The 23216-nt window shown below is 44.4% G+C and overlaps 1 protein-coding gene across 2 annotated transcripts; it reads left to right on the forward strand.

Annotated features, from left to right (window-relative positions):
• The first annotated feature begins 1443 nt into the window (after window positions 1-1443).
• On the forward strand, window positions 1444-17424 carry LOC132834624 (perforin-1-like). Of its 2 annotated transcripts, none has more exons than XM_060853521.1 (2): window positions 1444-1472; window positions 15487-17424. In XM_060853521.1, exon 2 carries the CDS (start codon window positions 15517-15519, stop codon window positions 17239-17241), a length of 1725 nt encoding a protein of 574 aa, XP_060709504.1. In that variant the 5' UTR covers window positions 1444-1472; window positions 15487-15516; the 3' UTR covers window positions 17242-17424. The 2 variants fall into 2 exon arrangements, with proteins under 2 accessions (XP_060709504.1, XP_060709503.1); XM_060853520.1 differs by lacking the exon at window positions 1444-1472 and adding an exon at window positions 3895-3967.
• Window positions 17425-23216: the final 5792 nt, after the last annotated feature.

A 23216-nucleotide genomic window follows, 5' to 3' on the forward strand; every position in this document is an offset into this window, starting at 1 on the left:
GTTGCAATTCAAGATGGTGGCTCAAGTGGGGCAACTAGGGATGGCGCAATAAATGCTGGACTCAGACAGCGACACCCACACAACAACACAATTAAACTCCACCTGTATGTCTTGATTGGTAGTTGGGGTTTGAGTCCATTGGATCAGCATAGAGAGGGAGTGAATGGGAAGGGCTTTGAGTCCATTGGGATGGTGCAGAATGGGAGTGAATGGGAGGGGGCTAGGGTTCATGAGGATGGTGAAGATTGGAGGTGAATTGGAAGGTGTTAGGAATCCATTGGGATCGAGTAGATCAGCAGTGAATGGACAGCAGTTTCGATCAATTGGGATATGTAAAACGGGAGTGAATGAGAAGGGGCTCTGTTCCATTGGGATGGTGTAGAGTGGGTGTGAATGGGAAGGGTTTTGGGTCCATTGGGGCAAAGTAGAGTGGGAATGAACAGGAAGGGGTTTGGTGTCCATTGGGACCGTGTAGAGCATGAAACAATGGGAAGGAGATTTGGTCCGTTGCAATTGCACAGAGTGGGAGTGGGAAAGGGGGATTTGGGTGCATTGGGATGGTGTAACGTGGGAGTGATTGGGAACTGGCCCATTTTGGAATCAATCGTGTGGTAGTGAATGGGAATGACTTTGGGTTCATTTGGATAGTGTAGAGAGGAATTAACTGAGAAGGCATTGGGATGACATAGAGCGGGAGTGAACAGGAAGGGTTTTGTATCCATTGGGATGGTGTAGAGTGGGAATGAACGGGAAGGGGTCAGTGTCCATTGGGACAGTGTAGAGCGTGAGTCAACGGGAAGGAGTTTATGTCCATTGCAATTGCATAGAGTGGGAGTGGGAAAGGAGGGGTTTGGGTGCATTGGGATGGTGTAAAGTGGGAGTGATTTGGAACTGACCCATTTTGGAATCTGTCATGTGGTAGTGAATGGGAAGGAGTCTGGGTTCATTTGGACAGTGTAGAGCCGAAGTAAATGAGAAGGGTTTTGGGGAACATTGGGATGACGGAGCGTAGGAGTGAATGGGAAGTCTTTTGGATCCATTGGGATCATTTTTTTTTCCAACTGAGACAACAATCCTTCCCATCCTCACAATTCTAGTGAGCTCTTCCTTGTCTCCCCACACACCTCTGCCCCCTATTGTTAGCAGACGGCAGTACAAGCCAGTGGGCACAGTTTGGGAGATGAAAGGCGCGAGGCAGCTAGATTAAATATCGCAGGAGGGTTGCACAAGCCTTGTGCTGGACAGTGTGCTGGGAGTCAGTGACACTCTGTCGTCTGGCAGACCTCGTTCTGTTGAGAAATGACACTTACTGTCACACCAGGCCAAAGTGAAAGCACTCCGGCATATGGTTTAGGCTGGGGCCCAGTGGGCCGTGTCAGAAAATATAAAACACAGTCCTCCCTGTCCTTTGCAGTCTCTCAGACACGGCTGGTGTGAGTTCGGAGGGTATCAACAGAAAACACTGCACTGAGGTACGTGCAAACAAAGCACTGAACAAAGGGATACAAAACTGAGGGCAAAAGTACCCGCAGCTCAGGACAGGTTTCAAGTTACAGAGAGAGAAAGCTGAGTATTTGGGATGGTTCTAAACAGGAGCACAGATACCCAGTACTGAGTTACAGACTGGAATCGATTTTAACGGTTTGCAATAGTTTATGCATATGAAACAACAAAAACATCGGAGTGGGTTACAGATTGGTATCTAATCAAAATGTTCAGGATGATTTATATACAGAATAACAGAAACCCGAGAGGGATGTACAGACTGGACTCTAATCGAGGGATTCAGGGACGTTTCTGTACAGAATAATGTACCCGGGAGGCAGTTACAGACTGGAATCTAATCGAGGGGTTCAGGATGGCATATATAAAGAATAATATACCCAGGAGGGAGTTACAGACTGGAATCTAATCGAGGGGTTCAGGGTGCTTTATATACAGAACAACAGATACCTGGGAGGGAGTTACAGACTGGAATCTAATCGAGGGTTTCAGGTTGGTTTATAGACAGAATAGCAGATACCCGGGAGGGAGTTACAGACTGGAATCTAATCGAGGGGTTCAGGGTAGTTTATATACAGAATAACAGATATCCGGCAGTGAGTTACAGATTGGAATCTAATCGAGGGGTTCCGGGTGGTTTATATACAGAATAACAGATACCTGGGAGGGAGTTACAGACTGGAATCTAATCATGGGGTTCGGGGTGGTTTATATACAGAATAACAGATACCCCAGGAGGGAGTTACAGACTGGAATCTAATCGAGGGGCTCAGGGTAGTTTATATACAGAATAACAGATACCTGGGAGGGAGTTACAAACTGGAACCTAATCGACGGCTGCAAGGGTTTTTTTTTCAAATGCAGATGAACACATACACAGGTTGGGTTACAGACTATAATCTAATCGAAGTGTTTAGTGCGGTTAATGGAAAGATTAACAGACAGCTGGGAATTACTTACAGCCTGGAATCTATTCGAAGGATTCAGGGTGGTTTTCCTGTAGAACAATATATACCCGGGTGTGAGTTACAAACTGGAATGTAATTCAGGGGTCCAAGGTGTTAGAATAAGAGATACCCAGTTATGAGTTACAGACTGAAATCCATTCGAGGGGTTCAGGGTGGATTGCATACAGAATAATGCATATCTGGGAATGAATTACTGACTGGAATCAAGTCCCGAATTTCCAGGGGGACTTATAGAATAATATGGAACCAGTACTGAGCTACAGACCAGACCATAATTGAGTGTTCGGGGTTTTGGATTCCTGGGAGTGAAGTACAGGCTGGAAGCAAATCGAGAGTTTAAATTGGTTTGTATAAAGTATATGAGATACCTAGGCGTGAGGTACAGGCTGGAAGCTAATAGAGGATTTCGATGGTTTATATAAAGTATATGAGATGGCTGGGAGTGATGTGCAGACCCAGAATATAGTCAAAGGTATTGTGGTGGTTTCTACGTATAATAAGAGATACCTGGGAGTGAGTTACAGATGGGATTTAATTGAGGCTTTCAGGTAGATTAAACATGGAATGACAGATACCCAGAAGTGATTTACAGACTGGCAGCTAATCCAGGGATTTGTGGTGTTTTATATATGGAATAACAGATACCCAAGTGTGAGTTACAGACTGGAATCTAATTGAGGAATTTGGTTTGGTATATATACAGAAAAATAGATAACCAGTAGTAATTCAGGAAATGCAATCTCATCGAGGATTCCAGGGTAGTTTTAACATGGAATAACAGGTATATGGGAATACTCCACAGACTGCAAATCAAACCAAGGATTTGAGCTCTGTTATATCTTGAATAACAGATACCCGAGAGTGGGTGACAGATTGGAATCCAGATGAAGGGTTCATGGTGGCTTATATTAAAAAAAAGTAGATACCCAGGAGGGAGTAACAGCCTGGAATCTAATCGAGAGCTTCAGAGTGGTTTTTATATACAATACAATTACCCAGGATTGAGATGCAGACTTCAATCCGTTTCAAGTTTTCTGGATGGTTTTTGGAAAGAAGGAGAGGGATCCAGGAGGGAGTTACAGACTGGAATTTAATCGAGGGGCTCAGGTTAGTTTATGTACAGAATAACACATATGTGAGAGTGAGTTAACCACTGGAATCGAGTCAAGAGTTTCTGGGCGGTTAAAATATCGTAAGAAGAGGGGTCTGTGAGTGAGTTACAGACTTGAAACCAGTCGAGGGGTTCAGGGTGGTTTATGTGGAGAATTACAGGTACCCGGGAGGGAGTTACAGATTGGAATCTATTCGAAGGGTTTAATGTGGTTTATAGAAAGAATAGCGGACAGCCAGGATTTAGTTGCAGCCAGGACTCGAATCGAAGGACGCAGGGTGTTTATGTATAGAACAACCTATTCCCGGGCGTGGGTTACAGACGGGAATGTAATCAAGGGAACCAAGATGGCTCCGAAATCGCATAAGAGATCTCCAGAACTGAGGTACAGGCTGAAATCCTTTCGAGGTGTTCAGGGCGGTTTATGTACAGAATAACACATGTCTGGGAATGAATTACTGACTGGAATCGAGTCACAGGCTGCCGGTGACTTTACACATAAAAATTAAGAGAGTAACGGGAGCGAACTGCCGACTAGAATCGAATTAAGGGTTCAGGGTGGGAGTGTGGTAGAGCCTGGAATCTAATCGAGGGTTTCAGATGGTTTATATAAAGCATATGAGACACCTGGGAGTGCTGTGCAAACCCAGAACACAATTGAAGTTTTGTGGTGGTTTATATGTAAAGTAAGAGAGTGAGTTACAGACTGAAATATACAATCGAGGTGTTCAGAGTCGTTTATTTATCGAGTAAAAGATTGTTGAGAGTTAGTTACAGACTGGAATCTAATCAAGGGGGTCAGGGTAGCTTGTAGAGAGAATAAGATCTCCACGGGAATGAGTTACAGGCTGAAATTTAAATGAGGCTTTCAGGGTAGTTTTAACATGAAATAACAGATACCTGGCAGTGAGCTACAGATTGGAATCTAGTTGAGGAGTTTGGTTTGGTTTATACACAGAATAACAAATAACCGGTAGTGATCTTGAACCATGAATGTAATCGAGGGATTGAAGGTAGCATACATATATAAAATTACACACACCCAGAAGTGCCTTACAGACTGGAATCCAAGTGAGGGGTTCCAGGGTAATGTTAACTTGGAATAACAGATATCTGGGAATGCTTCACAGACTGGAAGTCAATCCAGGGATTTGTGTTGTATTACATATAGAATAACAAATACCTGGGAGGGAGTTACAAATTGAAATCTAATTGAGGGCTTCGGGTGGTTTATATATAGAATAACAAATGTCCAGGAGTGATTTACAGATGTAAATCCAATTCCGGTTTTCAGGATGTTTTTTTGAATGGAAGAGCAGATTTCCAGGAGTGAGGTACAGACTGGAATTTAATCCAGTGGTTCAGGTTGGTTTAAACATAAAATCACGCATACCTGGGAGGGATTTACAGACTAACGTTATTGAGGGATTCAGTGCAGTTTAAAAATGGAATAACACATATCTGGGAGTGATTTACAGACTGGAATCTAATCGAGGGTAGTTTAGGAATGGAATAACAGGTTCCTGGTACTGAGTTACAGCCTGGAATCGAATCGAAGGTTTTAGTGTGGCTTATGGAAAGTATAACAGACAGACAGGACTTAGTTACAGCCTGGACTCGAATCGAAGGATTCAGGGTGGTTTATCTATTGAACAACATATACCCGGATGTGTATTTCAGACTGAAATGTAATCACGGGGTCAAATGTAGCTTTGGTATCTAATAAGATATGTCCAGAATTTAGTTACAGATTGAAGTCCATTCGAGAATTTCAGGATGTGTTAGGTACAGAATAACACATATGTGGGTATGACGTACTGACTGGAATTGAGTTCGGTGCTTCCGGAGCAGTTTATATGTAGAGAATAAAAGGGAACTGGGAGTGAGCTACAGACTGGAATGTAATTGAGGGTTCGAGGTGGTATTTCCTGAGTGTGTGGTGCAGACTGGAGTCTAATCGAGAGTTTCAGATGATTTATCTCAAGACTATGAGATACCTGGGAGTGAAGTGCAGACCCGGAATACAATCGATGGTGTTATGGTGGTTTATATGCAGAATGAGAGATACCCATGAGTGAGTTACAGACTGGAATCCAGTCAAGATGTTCAAGGTCTTTATTCACAGAATAATAGCTGAGAGTTAGTTACTGCCTGGATTCTCATTAAGGGGTTCAGGGTGGTTGAGAGAGAAAATAACAGATACCCAGTATTGATTTGCAGACTGAAATTTAATCCAGGGATTTGAGGTGTTTTGTTTATAGAATTTCAGATACCCGGGAGTGAGTTTTAGACTAGTACCGAATTGAAGGGTTTGGTTGGCACATTATACATAGATATAAAATTACACACAACCAGGAATGCCTTCTATACTGGAATCTAATAGAGGGGTTTAGGACAGTTTTGACATGAAATAACAGGCATCGAGGATTGCTTCACAGCCTAGAAATCAGTCCAGGGATTTGTGCAGTATTATACCTCTAAAAAAAGATACCTAGGATTGAGTTACAGACTGAAATCTAATCGAGGGAATTGGGGTGGTTTATATATAGAATAACAGTTGCCCAGGAGTGAGTTACAGACGTCAATCCAATTCAAGTTTTCAGGATTTTGTTTTTGGAGGGAAGAACAGGTATCGAGTTACAGACTGGAATTTAATCGAGGGGTTCAAGTTGGTGTTTGTACAGAATAACATAAATGTAGGAGTGTGTTACCCAGTGGAATGGATCAAGAGTTTCAGGGTGGTTTATGTGTCGAACAATAAGGGTCTGGGAGTGGGTTACAGACTGGAATCAAATCGTGGGTTTCAGTGTGGTTGTAACATAAAATCACACGTACCTGGGAGTGATTTACAGACTAATCCAATCGAGGAATTCAGGACAGTTAAAAAAAAAACTAATAACAGATATATGGGAATGATTTACAGAGCGGAATCTAATCCAGGGGTTTGTGGTGTTTATATATAGTATAACAGACACCTTGGAGTGAGTTACAGACTGAAATCTAATTCAAAGTATTAGTGTGATCTATGTACAGAATAGCAGTTAGCCAGGATTTAGCTACAATCTGGAAATTAATCGAGGGGTTCAGGAGGGTTTATGTATAGAATAACAGGTACCTGGGAGTGAGTTTCCAACTAGAATTTAATCGAGGGGTTCAGTTGTGTTTATGTATTGGATAACAGATACCCGGGAGTGAGTTACAAATTGGAAACTCATCGACAGGTTCAGGGTGGTTCATGCACAGAATAACAGATACCCGGGAGTGAGTTACAGACTGGAATCTAATCGAAAGTGTTAGTGTGATTTATGTCCAGAATAGCAGAGAGCCAAGATTAAGTTGCAGCCTGGAATTGAATCGAGGTGTGCAGAAGGGTTTATGTACCTGGGAGTGAGTTACAAACTGGAATCTAATTGAGGGTTTCAGGGTGGTTCATGTCCAGAATAACAGAACACCAGGATTTAGTTACAACCAGGAATCAAACCGAAGAATTCAGGGTGGATTATATATGGAATAAAAGATGCCCGGGAGACAGTTCCAGACTTAACTCTAGTCGAGGTGTACAGCGTGGTTTATATGTAGAACAACAGGTGAAAGGACGTGAGTTACAGACAGGAATTTAATCTAGACTTTCGTCGTGTTTGATATATAGAGAAAACACATACCTGGGAGTAAATTACAAACTGGAATCTAATTCAGGGATTCAAAATGATTTATACAAAGAATAACAGGAACCCAGCAATGAGTTACAGAATGGAATTTAATTGAAACATTCAGGACTGTACAGAAATGGAATAACAGATATCTGGGAGTGATTTACAGACTGGAGTCTAATCCAGGGATTTATGATGATTTCTGTATTCAACAAAGGATACCTCGGAATGAGTTACCGACTGGAATACAATGAAGGTTATGGGATAAATTATATATCGGATAAGAGAGAAATGCTATTGAGTTACAGTTTGGAATCTAATGGGGGATTTCAGAGTAATTTTATACAGAGAGTAATGCATAACCAGGAGGGAGTTACAGACTGGAATTTAGTTTAGCGTTTCAGGATGATTTGAATATAGAATAACAGATCCCCAGGAATGATGGAGAGACTGGATTTAAGTCAAGTGGTTCAGGGTGTATTATATACAGAATAACAGATACCTGGGAGTGAGTTATAGACTGGAATCTTATCGAGGTGTTCAGGGTGGTTTATATACAGAATAACTGATACCCGGGAGGGAGTTACAGTCTGGAATCTAATCGACGGGTTCAGGGTGGTTTATATACAAAATAACTGATACCCGGGAGGGAGTTACAGTCTGGAATCTAATCGACGGGTTCGGGGTGGGTTTATATACAGAATAACAGATACACGGGAGGGAGTTACAGACTGGAATCAAATCGAGGGGTTCGGGGTGTTTATATACAGAATAACAGATACACGGCAGGGATTTACAGACTGGAATCTAATCGAGGAGTTCAGGGTGGTTCATATACAGAATAACAGCTCCCCGGAGGGAGTTACAGACTGGAATCTAATCGAGGAGTTCAGGATGGTTCATATACAGAATAACAGATACATGGGAGGGAGTTACAGCCTGGAATCTAATCGAGGGGTTCAGGATGGTTTATATACAGAATAACAGCTCCCCGGGAGGGAGTTACAGACTGGAATCTAATCGAGGGGTTCAAGGTATTTTCTCTGGAGAATAACAGATATCCAGGAGGGAGTTACAGACTGGAATCTGATCGGTGGGTTCAGGGTGGTTTATATACAGAATAACAGATACACGGGAGGGAGTTACAGACTGGAATCTAATCGAGGTTTCGGGGTGGTTTATATACAGATTAACAGATACCTGGGAGTGAGTCACTGACTGGAATCTAATCGAGGGGTTCAGGTTGTTTTATATGGAGAATAACAGATACCCAGGAGGGAGTTACAGACTGGAATGTATTCGAGGGGTTCAGGGTGGTTTATATACAGAATAACAGATATCTGGGAGGGAGTTACAGTCTGGAATCTAATCGAGGGGTTCAGGGTGGTTTATATACAAAATAATAGATACCCGGTAGGGAGTTACAGACTGGAATCTAATGGAGGGGTTCGGGGTGGTTTATATACAGAATAACAGATACACGGGAGGGAATTACAGACTGGAATCTAATCGAGGGGTTCAAGGTATTTTCTCTGGAGAATAACAGATATCCAGGAGAGAGTTACAGACTGGAATCTAATCGGTGGGTTCAGGGTGGTTTATATACTGAATAACAGATACACGGGAGGGAGTTACAGACTGGAATCTAATCGAGGTTTCGGGGTGGTATACATACAGAATAACAGATACCTGGGAGTGAGTCACTGACTGGAATCTAATCGAGGGGTTCAGGTTGTTTTATATGGAGAATAACAGATACCCAGGAGGGAGTTACAGACTGGAATGTATTCGAGGGGTTCAGGGTGGTTTATATACAGAATAACAGATATCTGGGAGGGAGTTACAGTCTGGAATCTAATCGAGGGGTTCAGGGTGGTTTATATACAGAATATTAGCTCCCCGGTAGGGATTTACAGACTGGAATCTAATCGAGGATTTCAGGGTGGTTTATATACTGAATAACAGATACCTGGGAGTGAGTCACTGACTGGAATCTAATCGAGGGGTTCAGGTTGTTTTATATGGAGAATAACAGATACCTGGGAGGGATTTACAGACTGGAATCTAATTGAGGAGTTCAGGGTGGTTTATATACAGAATAATAGCTCCCCGGGTGGGCGTTACAGACAGGAATCTATTCGAGGGGTTCAGGGTGGTTTATATACAGAATAACAGATACCCAGGAGGGAGTTACAGACTGGAATCTGATCGGTGGGTTCAGGGTGGTTTATATACTGAATAACAGATATCTGGGAGGGAGTTACAGTCTGGAATCTAATCGAGGGGTTCAGGGTGGTTTATATACAGAATAACCGATACCCGGGAGGGAGTTACAGACTGGAATCTAATCGAGGGGTTCAGGGTGGTTTATATACAGAATAACAGATACCCAGGAGGGAGTTACAAACTGGAATCTAATCGAGGGGTTCAGGATGGTTTATATACAGAATAACAGATACCCAGGAGGGAGTTACAAACTGGAATCTCATCGAGGGGTTCAGGTTGTTTTCTATGGAGAATAACAGATACCCGGGAGGGAGTTACAGATTGGAATCTAATCGAGGGGTTCAGGTTGTTTTCTATGGAGAATAACAGATACCCGGGATTGGTAACATATTGAGCCTCCAATTGACTGGTTCAGGTTTGTTTATGCACAGAATAACTGAGACCAAGGAATGAGTTTCAAAACTTGGATCCAATCGAAGTGATCAGGTTTGCTCATATATAGAATAAACAATACCTGGGTGGGAGTTAAAGACTGAAGTCCAATCGAGCGGTTCGGGGTATTTCATATATAAATTAACACATACATGGGAGTGAGTTACGAACTGGAATCTAACTGAGGCTATCAAGATGATATCTTACAAAATAACAGATACCCAAGAATGTGTTACAGACTAGAAACTAATTGACGTATTCACAAGAGGTTAAAATGGGATAACAGATGCCTGGGAGATTGTATTTTAATGATTGGAATCTAATGCTGGGATATATGGTGATTTCCTTATTGAATAATAGATACCTGGGAGTGAGCTACAGACTGGGATTACAACCGAGGGTTCTTGCGGTGGTTTCGAATCGGAATAACAGCTCCCTAGGAGTGATGTACAGACTGGAATCTCATTTGGGGATTTGGTATGGTTTATATATAGAATAACATGTACCTGGGAGTGAGTTACAGACTGGAATCTAATCGAGGGATTTGGCAGGATTTTCTGCAGAGTAAGAGGTGCCTAGGAGTGAGTTACAGACTGGAATCTAATTGAGGTGTTCGGTGTAGTTCCAGTGTATCATGAGATAATGGAGGCCTGGGAACGACTTCCAGACTGGAATCTGACCCAGGGGTTTGTGGTGTTTTAGCTATAGAATGACAGATATCCGGGACTAAGTCACAGATTGAAAGCTATTCGAGGGTTTAAGTGCGGTTTATATACTGAATAGCAGTTACATAGTTTTTAGTTATAGCTTGGAATCTTATCGGGTGAGTCAGGGTCGTTTCCACATGGAATAACAGATAGGCGGGACTGAGTGAAGTAACTAGAATATGTTCGTGCTGTTCAGGGTGGTTGATATACAGAATAACAGATGTCTGAGAGAGAGTCGGAGACTGGAATCTAATCGAGGGGTAGAAGGTGTTTGATATATAAAATAACAGACTGATTTACAGACTGGAGTCTAATTTTGAGGGGTTTGGAGCGGTTTGTAAACACAATAGCGGATACCCGGGTTGGGGAGAGGGGGAGTGTTGAGTTACAGACTGTTATCTAGTCAAGGTTTTCAAGGTGGTTTATGTACTGAAAAACAGATTCTTGGGAATGAGGTACAGACTGGAATCAAATGAAGGGTTGCAGGATCGTTTATAAAGAGAATGCCTGATACCCTGAAGTGGATTACATAACAGAGTTATTGGAGGCGTTCAGGGTGTTTTCTAAGCAGAGTAACAGGTAACCCACAGTAGGTTACAGACTCGAATCCAATTGAGGTGTTTAAGATGGTTTGTGTGTCGAATAACAGATACTCAGGAGTAAGTTACTTTCTGGAAACTATTCGAGGTGCTCAGCGTGGTTTATATGTAGAATACCAGATACATCGGAGTGAGATACAAATTGGAAATTAATCCTGTGAAGTGTAATAATTTATATATCTAACAACATACTTGGGACTGAGTTGCAGACTGGAATATAAACAATAGCTTTGTAGTGGTTTATATAGAGAATACTAAATATCTGGGAGTGGTTGCAGAATGAAATCAAATCGAGGTGTTCAAGGTGGTTTATACATAGAATAACAGGGACCTAGGAGTGAGTTAGGGACTGGAATCTAGACGAGGGGCTCAATTTGTTTTTATGAATAGAATAACAGATACCTGAAATGAGTTACAAAGTGGAATTTAATTTACACTCTCGGGGTCGTTTAAACTTGGAATAACAAATACATGGGAATACGCTACAGGGTGGAATCTAATCCAGGAGTCTGTAGTGTTCTATATATGGGTACCAAGGAGTGATTCATAGACTGGAATCGAATTGAGGGATTCTGTGTGCCTTATACTGAGGAGAACAGATACCGGGGAGTGAGTTATAGCCTGGCATCAATTGCAGGGTTTCACATATTTATATGTACATAATAACAGATGACCAGCAATGAGTTGCAGGCTGGAAGCTAATCGAGATGTATAGGCCTGGTGTTTAAGTCGAGAATCACTGGTGTCCAGAAGTGAATTACAGACTGGAATCTGATTGTGGTTTGCAGGGTGGTTTATGTACAGAATAACAGATGTCTGGGAGTGAGTTACCCAATGGAATCTTGTCAAGAGGTTCAGGGTGGTTTGTACACAGAATAACAGGTACCCAGGACTGTGTTGCAGACTCGAATCTAATCAAGTGGTTTGCGATGATTTGAGTGTGGAATAACAGATACCTCGAATTGGTTTACAGGCTGGAATTTAATTGAGGCGCTCAGGCGTTTTTACCCATGGAATAACAGATACCTGGGAATGATGTACAGATTAGAAACTGATCCAAGGGTTTGTGGTGTTTTATATGTACAGAATAACAGATATCTTCTAATTTGTTATAGGCTAGAATCTAATCGAGGAGATCAGGGTGATTTATGTACAACATATAAAGATAACTTTGAGTAAGTTACAGACTGTAATTATTTCGGCAGTTCAGTGTGATTTACAAACAGAATAACATATCCTGAGGATTTAGTTATGGCCTTGAATCTGATTGAAAGGTGCAAGGGTGCTTGTACATCTAATAACAGGGACCTGTGAGTGAGTTGCAGACTGGAATCTACTCGAGGGCTTTGGGATGGTTTAAAAGTTTTAACAACAGATTCCTGAGATTTGCTTACAGATTGGAATCTAATCATGGGATTTATGATGATTCTTAGATAGAATAACAGTTGGCTGGGAGTGAGTTACCGATGGGAATGTAATTGAGCGGTTCAACGTGATGTCAGAGTCACAGATAAGTCCTGAAAGAGTTATAGACTGCAACCCATTTGAGGTGTTGAGGGTGATTAATATATCGAATAAAAGATACACAATAGTGAGTTATGGAGACGAACGTAATCGAGGAATTCAAATCAAATTAAATGAATTGTCCATCAACACTAAATTAAAGTTAACATTCTGTCCATAATAGTATGAGATTTAGCAAACAGGTCTTCAAGTGACACTTAAAATTTCATAAAGCTTTGAACAGCTCATAAATCTGTCAAATTAAGCAATTTGGCTTTCAACACCAAGTATGGCTCATGGAGCCATAGACATCTACAGCACAGAAACAGACCCTCTGCCCAACTTGCCCGCGCTGACCAGATATCCTAAATTAATCTAGTCTGAATTCCCAATGTTTGGTCCCTCCAAACCCTTGCTATTCGAATAGCCATCCAGATGCATTTTACATGTTGTAATTATACCAGCCCCCACCACTTCCTCATTCCAGGCACGCAGGTATCCACTGCGTGTAAAAAGTTGTGCCTCAGGTACCTTTTAATTCTCCCTTTCTCACCTTAAACGTATGCTCCTCTAGTTCTGGACTCCCACACCTCAGGGAAAAGAACTTGTCTACTTATTCTATTCATGCCCCTCATGACTTTATCAACCTTTGAGGTCGCCTCTCAGCCATCTGATGCTCCACGAGAAGTAACGCTGGCCTATTCACCCTCTCCCTCTCGTTTAAGGACTACACTCCCCTGCAAAGCTCATACATCTGTTATGGTTCGCACAAACATCATTAACACTCACTCAGGTTCGGGTAATGCTCTTAAAAGAGTCGAGTGAATCATTCCTGAGGAAGGGTTTCTGCCCGTAACGTCGATTCGCCTGCTCCTCAGATCCTGCCTGACCTGCTGTGTTTTTCCAGCACCACACCCTCAGCTCTGATCTCCAGCAGCTGCAGTCCTCACTTTCTCCTAATGCTCTTAACAGCCGATTAATTTGTCATATTAAGCAAACGTATCTGCTCCGCCCATTTAAAATGCCACACTGACATTGAACGTCCACGCTCGAGATGGTCAATAATGAGTGACCAGCCAGTGCTGCTGACATCCCATGAGTGAATTGACTAATTTTGGATGGCACTTTCTGGTGACCCCGTGTGGGCGGCACGGCGGCACAGTGGTTAGCAATTCCCGCCTCGGGCAACTCTCTGTGGAGTTTGCACGTTCTCCCCGTGTCAGCTTTGGTTTCCTCTGGGTGCTCCGGTTTCCTCCCACTGTCCAAAGATGTGCAGGTTAGGTGAATTGGCCATGCTACATTGTCCGTAGTGTTAGGTGAAGGGATAAATGCAGGAGAATGGGTCTGGGTGGGTTATGCTTCGGCGGTTCGGTGTGGACTTGTTGGGCCGAAGGGCCTGTTTCCACACTGTAAGTAATCTAATCTAATCTAAAAAACTTTCAGATCTAGTGCGCAGGTCTTCACCAACAATTCAAAAGAATATTCTGCTGTGAAGTCTTACAAATTCGTCCAATTAAGCAAATTAAAAACCTATTTAAGAAGCTCACTATCATTCGTTATGGATAGCACACACACATCTTCAATCCCCATTTCGAGTCGGAGAATGCACTTTCACAGCTCATAAAATGGCATAATAAGCAATAATAATAAGCAAATGTCATAATTACTAGTTACCTAAAATAGCAAAGAAGACTTTCAATCACACAGAACATGGCATAATACCTATCTTGGCTCATAAATATGTGAAATTAAGTGAACAGATGGTGAATCTATCAAATTAAAAAGACAGATGCCCATCACCCACTTAAGAGATCAAACTTCTTGAACAGTTCATAAATCTGTCAAGCTGAGCAAGGGGAAAGTCAAAACTCACTCGAGATTGGAGACTGATTTCAAGTTCTTGTAAATCTGTTGAATTTCACAAGCAGAAATTTACTGCCCACTAAAATTAGCACACAGATCTTGAAATCTCAAAAATTGTCAAATTAAGCAACCAGAATTTCAACAGCCGTTTATGATTCCACCCCGCTTTCAATAGCTCTAACATATGTGAAATGAAGTGGCCAGTCTATCAATACGCTTGTAAGATGGTTTTCTCATCATATCAATTTACCCACGTTTCAGATTTAGCAACAAAAAAGGCTGACTCACTTAAAATACCATTTTTTTGACAGCTCATACGTCTGTCACATTAAGTAAATATGAACATCAAATTCCACTTAAGAAGCATACAATTACTCAGCTCACGCAACCATCATGTTTAGCGCTCATCTATGCTCAAACTCCATTCAAGACAGAATAATGCACTTATCAGGTCATCAATCAGTAGTTCATCATACACTTAATAGAAAACAAAAATCTCTTAACAGCTCATAAATATGCTGAAAATGTGCATAAGCCCTTCATCTGTTCACTTAATTTATGCCCCGAAACGTCGAATTTCCTGTTCCTTGCATGCTGCCTGACCTGCTGTGCTTTTCCAGCAACACATTTTCAGCTCTGATCTCCAGCATCTGCAGACTTCACTTTCTCCTCCAGCTCATACATATGCCAAATTAAGCCAGCAGAACTTCGACACCCATACAAAATATCACACCTGTCTCAATAGTCACTTAAATATGTCAAATAAAGAAAACAGATTTTCAAAATTTACATACTGCAGCATATTACAACACTTAATATTGTTCACAAATGTGTCACGTTAACAAACAGATCTTCAACAACCACTGAAGGAATCGTGCTGCTCATAAATCTGTCAAATTAAGACGTTCACTGTTTCTCTTGTAGATTTGCTGTTGGACCCACCAGTGGAGCAAAATGCGACATTGGAATTCACAACTGGGCACTCTTCTCTTTCTCTGTCTGTTCTTCCGGGGTGCGCTGAGCGCCTGCACCATAAGTATCACCAAGGAGTGCCGCAATGCTGGTTTTGTGCCGGGGGCGCAGGTGGCGGGGCAGGGCTACGACGTGGTGACCCTGCAGCCCAAGGGGGCCTTCGTCATCGACGTGAACACGTGGCGCACGGCCAACGGGAGCTGCACCCTCTGTGACAATGACCTGCTCAGCGACGTGCGCCAGCGGCTGCCCGTCTCTCTGGTGGACTGGCGCACTCTGAGTTCCTGCCGGCGCTCGGTCTCCAGCCGGCTTTACCGATCGGCCGCCAAGCTGGCAGAGTCCGCCACCTCCTCCATCACCAACAACTGGCACGCGGACCTTTCTGTGCGAACGCCCGATGTCAGTGCCAACGTGGTGCTGGCTGGATCCCATTCCAAGATGGTGGAATTTGGCACCAGCCGCTCCCCGAGTGATCACTACAGTTTCGCCAGTCACCAGTTCCAATGCCTCTACTACCAGTATCGGGTGAAGGAAAAACCGCTCCTGTCTCCCGATTTCCAACACTCTCTCTCCAAACTCTCAATCAGCTCTGTTGGTCACTACAAGGCCCCCTATCAGAATCTGGTGGCTACCTACGGTACCCACTACCTCAAGTCAGTGGAGCTGGGCGGGCGCTACAAGGACGTGACGGCTATTCGGACGTGTGAGGCAGCATCTGAGGGCTATACCATCGAGGAGGTGGAGGACTGCCTGTCGGTGGAGGCCAGTGTCACGGTGGGCCTGACCACCACAGTTTCACCGGGCTACAAGCGATGCCAGGAGAAGGCACGTTCCATGAAACACCATGACAACTTCCACGAGGCATTCAGCGACCGGGAGACGGAGGTGATGGGAGGCCGGGCCCGGCAAGGGGCCGACCTCTTGTTCTCCGGGGACGGCATGGCCTTCGCCCGCTGGATTGACAGCTTGCTCGCCTCCCCGGGCCTTGTGCGCTACGCCCTGGCGCCGCTCCACCACCTGCTGCCTGCTGGCGACCTCAGGCAGAAGAAACTCCGGCGCTACATCAGCGAATACATCATGGACAACGCCCTCTCCCAGAAATGCGGGGCGGGCCACCGGTGCCCTCACGGGTCCTACCGTGATCCGCACCAACTCTGCTCCTGCCTGTGTCACGAGGACAGCCATGTGGACCGGAACTGCTGCTCCAAGATGAAGGGACTGGGCCACCTAGTGGTCACTGTCTGGGAGGGCCGGGATCTCTGGGGGGACATCTTCTCAGCCACCGATGGCTACGTGGTGGTCAAGTACGGCCAGGCAGAGGCCAGGACCACAGAGATCTCAGACAACAACAACCCCACATGGAACGCCAAGCTGGACCTTGGCCAGGTCAAGGAAGAGAGCGGGCACAACCTGACGATCGAAGTCTGGGACCAGGACAACATCAGCAACAATGACCTCCTGGGAGAGTGCCAGGTCAGACTGACTTCCAGCAACCACTCCGAGGTCTGCTACCTCAAGTACGGCAAGGTGACCTACGCCTACGCTTTCACCTGCGGCCCCCACCTGGGCGGTGCCACCTGCCAGGATTACACGCCCGGTCCTGGCAGTATGCCCTTCACCTCTGCCCTGGGTGGAACCAACCGTACCCTCCTTCTCAAAACACACGTCCGCAACACCCGCTCCAAATCGCCATTCCCCGTGATCTAATTCCCCTTACCTTTACCTCTGACAGTTTCTTTCCTGAACTGTATTCCCGCTATTACCCTTGCAGCATTGTAAGCCCTGTACAACATGGGAAGCTCTATGCTATTACTTCGAAACGCTTTGAAGGCGTTTTCCAACCGTGCACGCAGCTCAGTGCACAAGAAGATGCATTTGTATAATCTTACACTTTCTCAATAAATCTAACTCTGTGCATTTAGCCTGTTCCATGTGATCTGTCTGCACGGGCACACTCGGTCAGCGAGCTTGTGGAGTGTTGTGGGGCTGTACCATAACGGGCATGGGGGGGTGGGGGGAGGGTAGGGTCAAAGAAAAGGTGTCCTGGCACAATTACACTTAAAAGAAAAGGCAACTGCAAGACATTGGTTACAACGGAGGAATTTGAGCACAGGACAAATTAAGCTGTGATATATTGGTGCAGCGGCTGGTCAAGGATCAGCTTAACTTCCTCACGAACATAATAATATCCAGGAAAAAGATACATTGGGGAAAATGGGCAGATACTTGCATGCATAGTGATTGCATAGAGTGGGAGTGAAAGGGAAGGTGTTTCAGTGCATCACATTAACAAAGAGAAGGAGCAAGCCGGGAGGGGATTTGCTCCCTTGGCTTTGTGTGGGATGGGGGTGAACATGAACGGATATGGGTCCATTTGGAATTGGTAGACTGGGGTTGGTAGGGGAGTGGCTTCAGACCATGAGGTTTCAGAAGTGTGGGAGTACAATGGCAGCTGTTGGAATCCTTTAGGATTAGTGCAGCGTAGGCGTGAATGGGAAGGGGTTTGAATTCGTTGGGATTGCGTAGACCAACAGCAAAGAGGAAGGGGATTGGGTCTATTGGGATTGTGTAGAATAAGAATGCACAGGAAGGAGTTTGGGTTAATTGCGATGATGTAGAATTGGAGTGAGCAGGAAGTGGTTTGGGTCCATTGGAATTACGTAGAATTGGAATGATCAGGAATGGATTTGGGTCGATTGGAATTGTGCAGAGTGAATGAGAACGGGAACGGAACAACAGCCAAGGTTGCTGGAATAGCTCAGCAGATCTGGCAGCATATGTAAGAAGACATCAGAGTTAACATTTTGGGTCTCACGATCCTTCCTCAGAACTGGAAGTCGTTTGTGTCCATTGGGTAGGAGTGAACGGGAAGGAGTTTTGGTCAGATGGGATTGTATAAAGTGGGTGTGAGTGGGAAGTGCTTCGGGTCCTTGGTGATTATGTAGACTGGGTGTGAATTGAAAGGGGATTGGGTGCATCGGTGTTGAGCATGATGGGAGAGAATTTGAGCGTAACCTCCACTACTTTGGCTTGTGGGACGAAACTGGAGCGCCCGGAGGAAACCCACACCGACACGGAGAGAGTGTGCGATCTCCATACAGACAGTCGCCCAAGACTGGAACCGAACCTGGGTTCCTGTTGCTGTGAGGCAGCCGTGCTAACCACTGAGTCTACGTCGTGTAGAAAGGCCCCATTTCGCTGTACTTGGTCCATACCCTTCTCAACCTTTCCTGGCCTTTTATTTGTCCAAATGCCTTTTAAGTAGTATTGATGAACCCATCTCAACCACTTCCGCTGGCAGCACCTGTGTTAAACAAAAATGCCCCTCGGGCTCCCTTTTACTCCTCCCTCTCTAACTTTAAACTGATGCCCACACGTCCTCGAATCCCCAACCCCCCGGGGGAAAAGACGGAGTACATTCACCCTACCCATACCTCTCATGATACTATATACTTAGATCAGATTCTCGCTTAGTGTCTTGTGCTCGAAAGAACAAATAAAGTCCTAGGTGTCCCATCCTCTCTCGATAAAAGTCCTGGCAACATCCTTGTAAATTTCTTCGGCATTCTTTCCAGTTTAATAAGACCCCTCCTACAGCAAGGTGAACAAACCTGAACACAATATTCCAAGAGCTGCCTCACCAACCTCCCATACAATTGGAAGATAACTTCCCAACTCGGCACTGAATGTCCTGACTGAAAACGGCCAATGTGCCAAAAGCCTTATTCAATGCCCTGTCTATCAATGAATCCACCTTCAGAAAACCGTGCACCTGAACTTAAACGTCCCTCTGTTCCACGACACTACGCAAGGCCCTGCCATGCACCACGAAGCTCCGAGCTTGATTTGACTTTCCAAAATGCAAGACCTCACAACTTATCGAAATTAAATTACATTTGCCATTGCTCGGCCCACTTCCCCAGCTGATCGGGATCCTGATGGAATTTCTGATAACATTCCTCACTGCCCATGTGACCGCCTATTTTCATGTCATCTGCAAAGTTCCTAATCATACCTCGTACATTCTCCTGCCAATAACTGACAGCGATAACAAAACAGCAATGGGCCCCAGCACTGACCCCTGAGGCAATCCACTGGTCGCAGGGCTCCAATGTGACAAGCATCCATCCACTATTCCCATCTGCTTCCTACCATCAAGCCAATTATGTGTCCAATTTGCCAACTCCACCTGGCTTCTCTGCAATCTAACCTTCCAGAGCAGCCTACCATGTGGAGACTTTTCAGAGCTATTACTGAAATCCGGATGGGCTACTTCTACTTGTTTCTACTATTTAAATTGTCAAGAACACTTAAAGTGCCTGTAACAAGCTAAGCTAACACCAAGAGGCGTCATTACCAACTTTTCACCACAGTCAATTTGAGTGCCCGTGACAATTAAGGCTATTCTGAATGACTGTTTCAAATATCTTGTATCAGCATTTTGTTTTAAAACCTGCAGGAAAGCATCTGTGAGACAATTTTTGTGACCCGCACCTTGTGCAATTTAGAACATAGAACATTACAGCACAGTTCAGGCCCTTCATCCCTCGATGTCCTGTCGATCTGGCAGACCAGTCTGAAGCCCATCTCACTTCCACTGTCCCATTTTCATCCGAATGTCGATCGAATGCTGTTAATGTTGACGACTTGACTATTGTTGCAGGCAGACCGTTCCAGGTCACTACTATTGTCTGAGTAAATTAACTACCTTTGACATCTGTCCTATATCTATCACCCCTCAATTTAAAGCTATGTCCCCTCGTACAAGCCGTCACCATCTGAGGGAAAACGCTCTCACTTTACACGCTATCTAATCCTTTGATTATCTCATACGTCTCAATGGTCACCTCTCAACCTTCTTCTCTCGAATGAAAGCAACCTCAAGTCCCTCAGCCTTTGCTCTTAAGACCTTCACTCCATACCAGACAACATCCCAATAAATCTCCTCTGGACCCTTTCCAAAACTTCCACATATTTCCCAAAATGCAGTGACCAGGAGTGCATGCAATACTCCAACTGTGGCCGCACCAGAGTTTTGTACAACTGCAGCATAACATTATGGCTCCGAAACATTATCCCTCTACTCATAAAAACTAACCCACTGTATGTCGTTTTCACAACCCTGTCCACCAGGGTGGCAAATTGCAGGGATTCATGCACACAGACACCGAGATCTCTCTGCTCACCCAAACCACCAAGGATCTTACCACGAGCCCAGTCTTCTGCATTCGTGTTACTCCATCCCGTTTGTAATTTAAACTTCTTGTTTGAGAAGCAAGTTTGCTCTCTGAATGGAAAGTTACATTTTCAGACGGTTCATCACCATACTAGGTAACCTCATCAGTGAGCCTCCGGTGAGGTATCACGAGTATCCTGACGTACAGATGAGGAAGGACACCACGTCGATTGGGACAACACATCGATCCTCGGACAAGCCAAACAGAGACAAGTGTGAGAATTCCTAGAAGCATGGCATTCCAACCGGAACTCTATCAGCAAACACATCGACTCGGACCCTGTTTACCACAGCACTGGGAAACAGAGCAGGAAATGACTTCGCTACAGGAACCGTGATCACCATAGGAAATTACATCACCAACCGAAGGATATCTAAACACGTAAATAGGAAGTGGATCATAAAACCAGTGCTTCATCTGATGAACGTTATCTCGTATGGTGACAGAATGTTGGAAAATGAACCTTGCAGCTCAACGAGCAAACGTACATCCAGATCTTCAGATCTTTCAGCGTCCCCAGCACCTCCTCCTCAGTGAACACCACGACATTCACCTCAGCCCCTCCCCCCGTTTCTCTGGAAATTCTGGTGGGCTGCTACCACTCTGAAGATTGGTGCAAAGTACCTGTGCACTTCCTCTGCTATTTCTTTGTTCCCTATTGCTACTTCTACAGCCTCATCTTTCAGTGGTCCAATTTTGACCTTTCAGTGTCGAGTTAAAACCCTTGCATTCTTCTGAAATCTTCCGAGCTAGCTTATCCTCTGAGTTAATTTGCTCTCCCCTTATTTCCTTCTTCAGTTATCCAATGCCAATCTCTGAAGTCTTCCCAACCTCCGGCCCCCTCCTAATCTTTATCACAGTGTATGCTTTTGCCTTTTGTTTTTGATGATGTCCCTGACTTCCCCTGGCAGCGATGGTTGCCTCATCCTTCCCTTTGTATGCTTCATCTTCCTCGGGATGAATTTTTCTTGTGCCTCCTGGCATACTACCAGGATTCCCTGCCATTTGACCTTCACCATCTTCAAGTCCATTTTCGCCAGAACCTCTCTCACTTGGTTCCAGGCTCTCCCTCTCAAGCTTCAGGGTGAATTCTATCATCTTATGGTCACTGCTTCCTACATTTGGAAAGCTCCAGGACCATAAGACCATAAGGCAGCATCCCTGCTCCTCCCTGCAACAATGATTGACTCTTGCCAACTTAATGTGCATTTGATGGTCATTGGATAGTTATATGGTTATATGATAGTAAAATGAAAGTGTGTGGATTAGATGGGTTTCCATCAGTCAATGCAACAACGAGGGCCAAAGGGCCTATGTCGCACTGTAATGTTCTATGTTCTTTGTTCTAACCTCGTTCAGTGCCGTAAGGGAGAGAGTTCCAGGATGTTGACCCCGGAAAGCCTGTATGATGTCATACCAAGTCAGAATGGTCTTGTTGAGGAATGGGATGGAGCATGGTTCTCCGGGAAGATCTTGCAGGGAGTGGTGCTCCCTCTCTTGTATCTGCTTTCCCTCGTCCTCCTAAGGTGTAAGAAGACTCGCGTTTCGAAGGTGTTGACATTTGAAGGAGCCATGGCGTGTTGTGTAGATGGTACTTACTGCAGCCACTGTACATTTGGTGCTGGGCAGAGCAAGTGTTGAAAGTGGGGCTCAACGTGTCAATCGAGTGGAGGGTATGGTGCCGGCTTTGTTCTGGTGACACAGAGGTTCTCGAGTGTGTAGAAGCTGATTGAAGAGGTTATCACCTCTTCAAGATATTGCTCCTTCATCTTCAGTCGTGACACATTCATTGCTAATGCAATGAAAAACATTCCGGGCATTTCATTGAGAGAGTATCTCGCCATCGCACACATGACGGTCATTGGTATTCCCAACACAGACTCTGCCACTATCAACATCCTGGGGGTTATCATTGGGAGAGAATCCAAACATCACCACTTAATGTTGAATGGTATCACCATCTCTGAACCACACCACTATTAAAAACCTGAATGCGACCATACATGACTCCATGGGTACTGTCACATAGGCATGCATATGCAACTGGGCCTTGACACGATATACATGCTTTGGCTCACAATTGACAAATGTTCTGGGGAGTGTTGCTGCCCAAGGAGACATGGAGTGTGCTTCATTATTCTTTGACAGTGGCATCGAAAGGCCAGGATAGTGAAGAAGGGTTTGCCATGATTTCCTTTATTGATTGGAGCATTGATCATAAGAGTTGGGAGGTCATGCTGCAGCTGTACATAACAATGGTTAGGCCGCATTTAGATTATTGAATGCAGCTCTGATTTTCCCCCTATAGGAAGGATGTTGTGAATGTTGAAATGGTCGGAAAAGGTTTCAAACGATGTTGGTAGGATTTGAGAGGTTGAGCTATATGGGGTGAATGAATATGCTGCAGCTGTATTCCCCGGTGCGCCGTTGACTGAGGGGTGACCT

Source organism: Hemiscyllium ocellatum, chromosome 41, assembly GCF_020745735.1.
Source record: "Hemiscyllium ocellatum isolate sHemOce1 chromosome 41, sHemOce1.pat.X.cur, whole genome shotgun sequence".
NCBI lineage: Eukaryota > Metazoa > Chordata > Chondrichthyes > Orectolobiformes > Hemiscylliidae > Hemiscyllium > Hemiscyllium ocellatum.

What these genes read in the sequence shown, in the direction of transcription:
- LOC132834624 (XM_060853521.1), top strand. Translation starts at nt 15,517, where the DNA reads ATGCGACATTGGAATTCACAACTGGGCACTCTTCTCTTTCTCTGTCTG.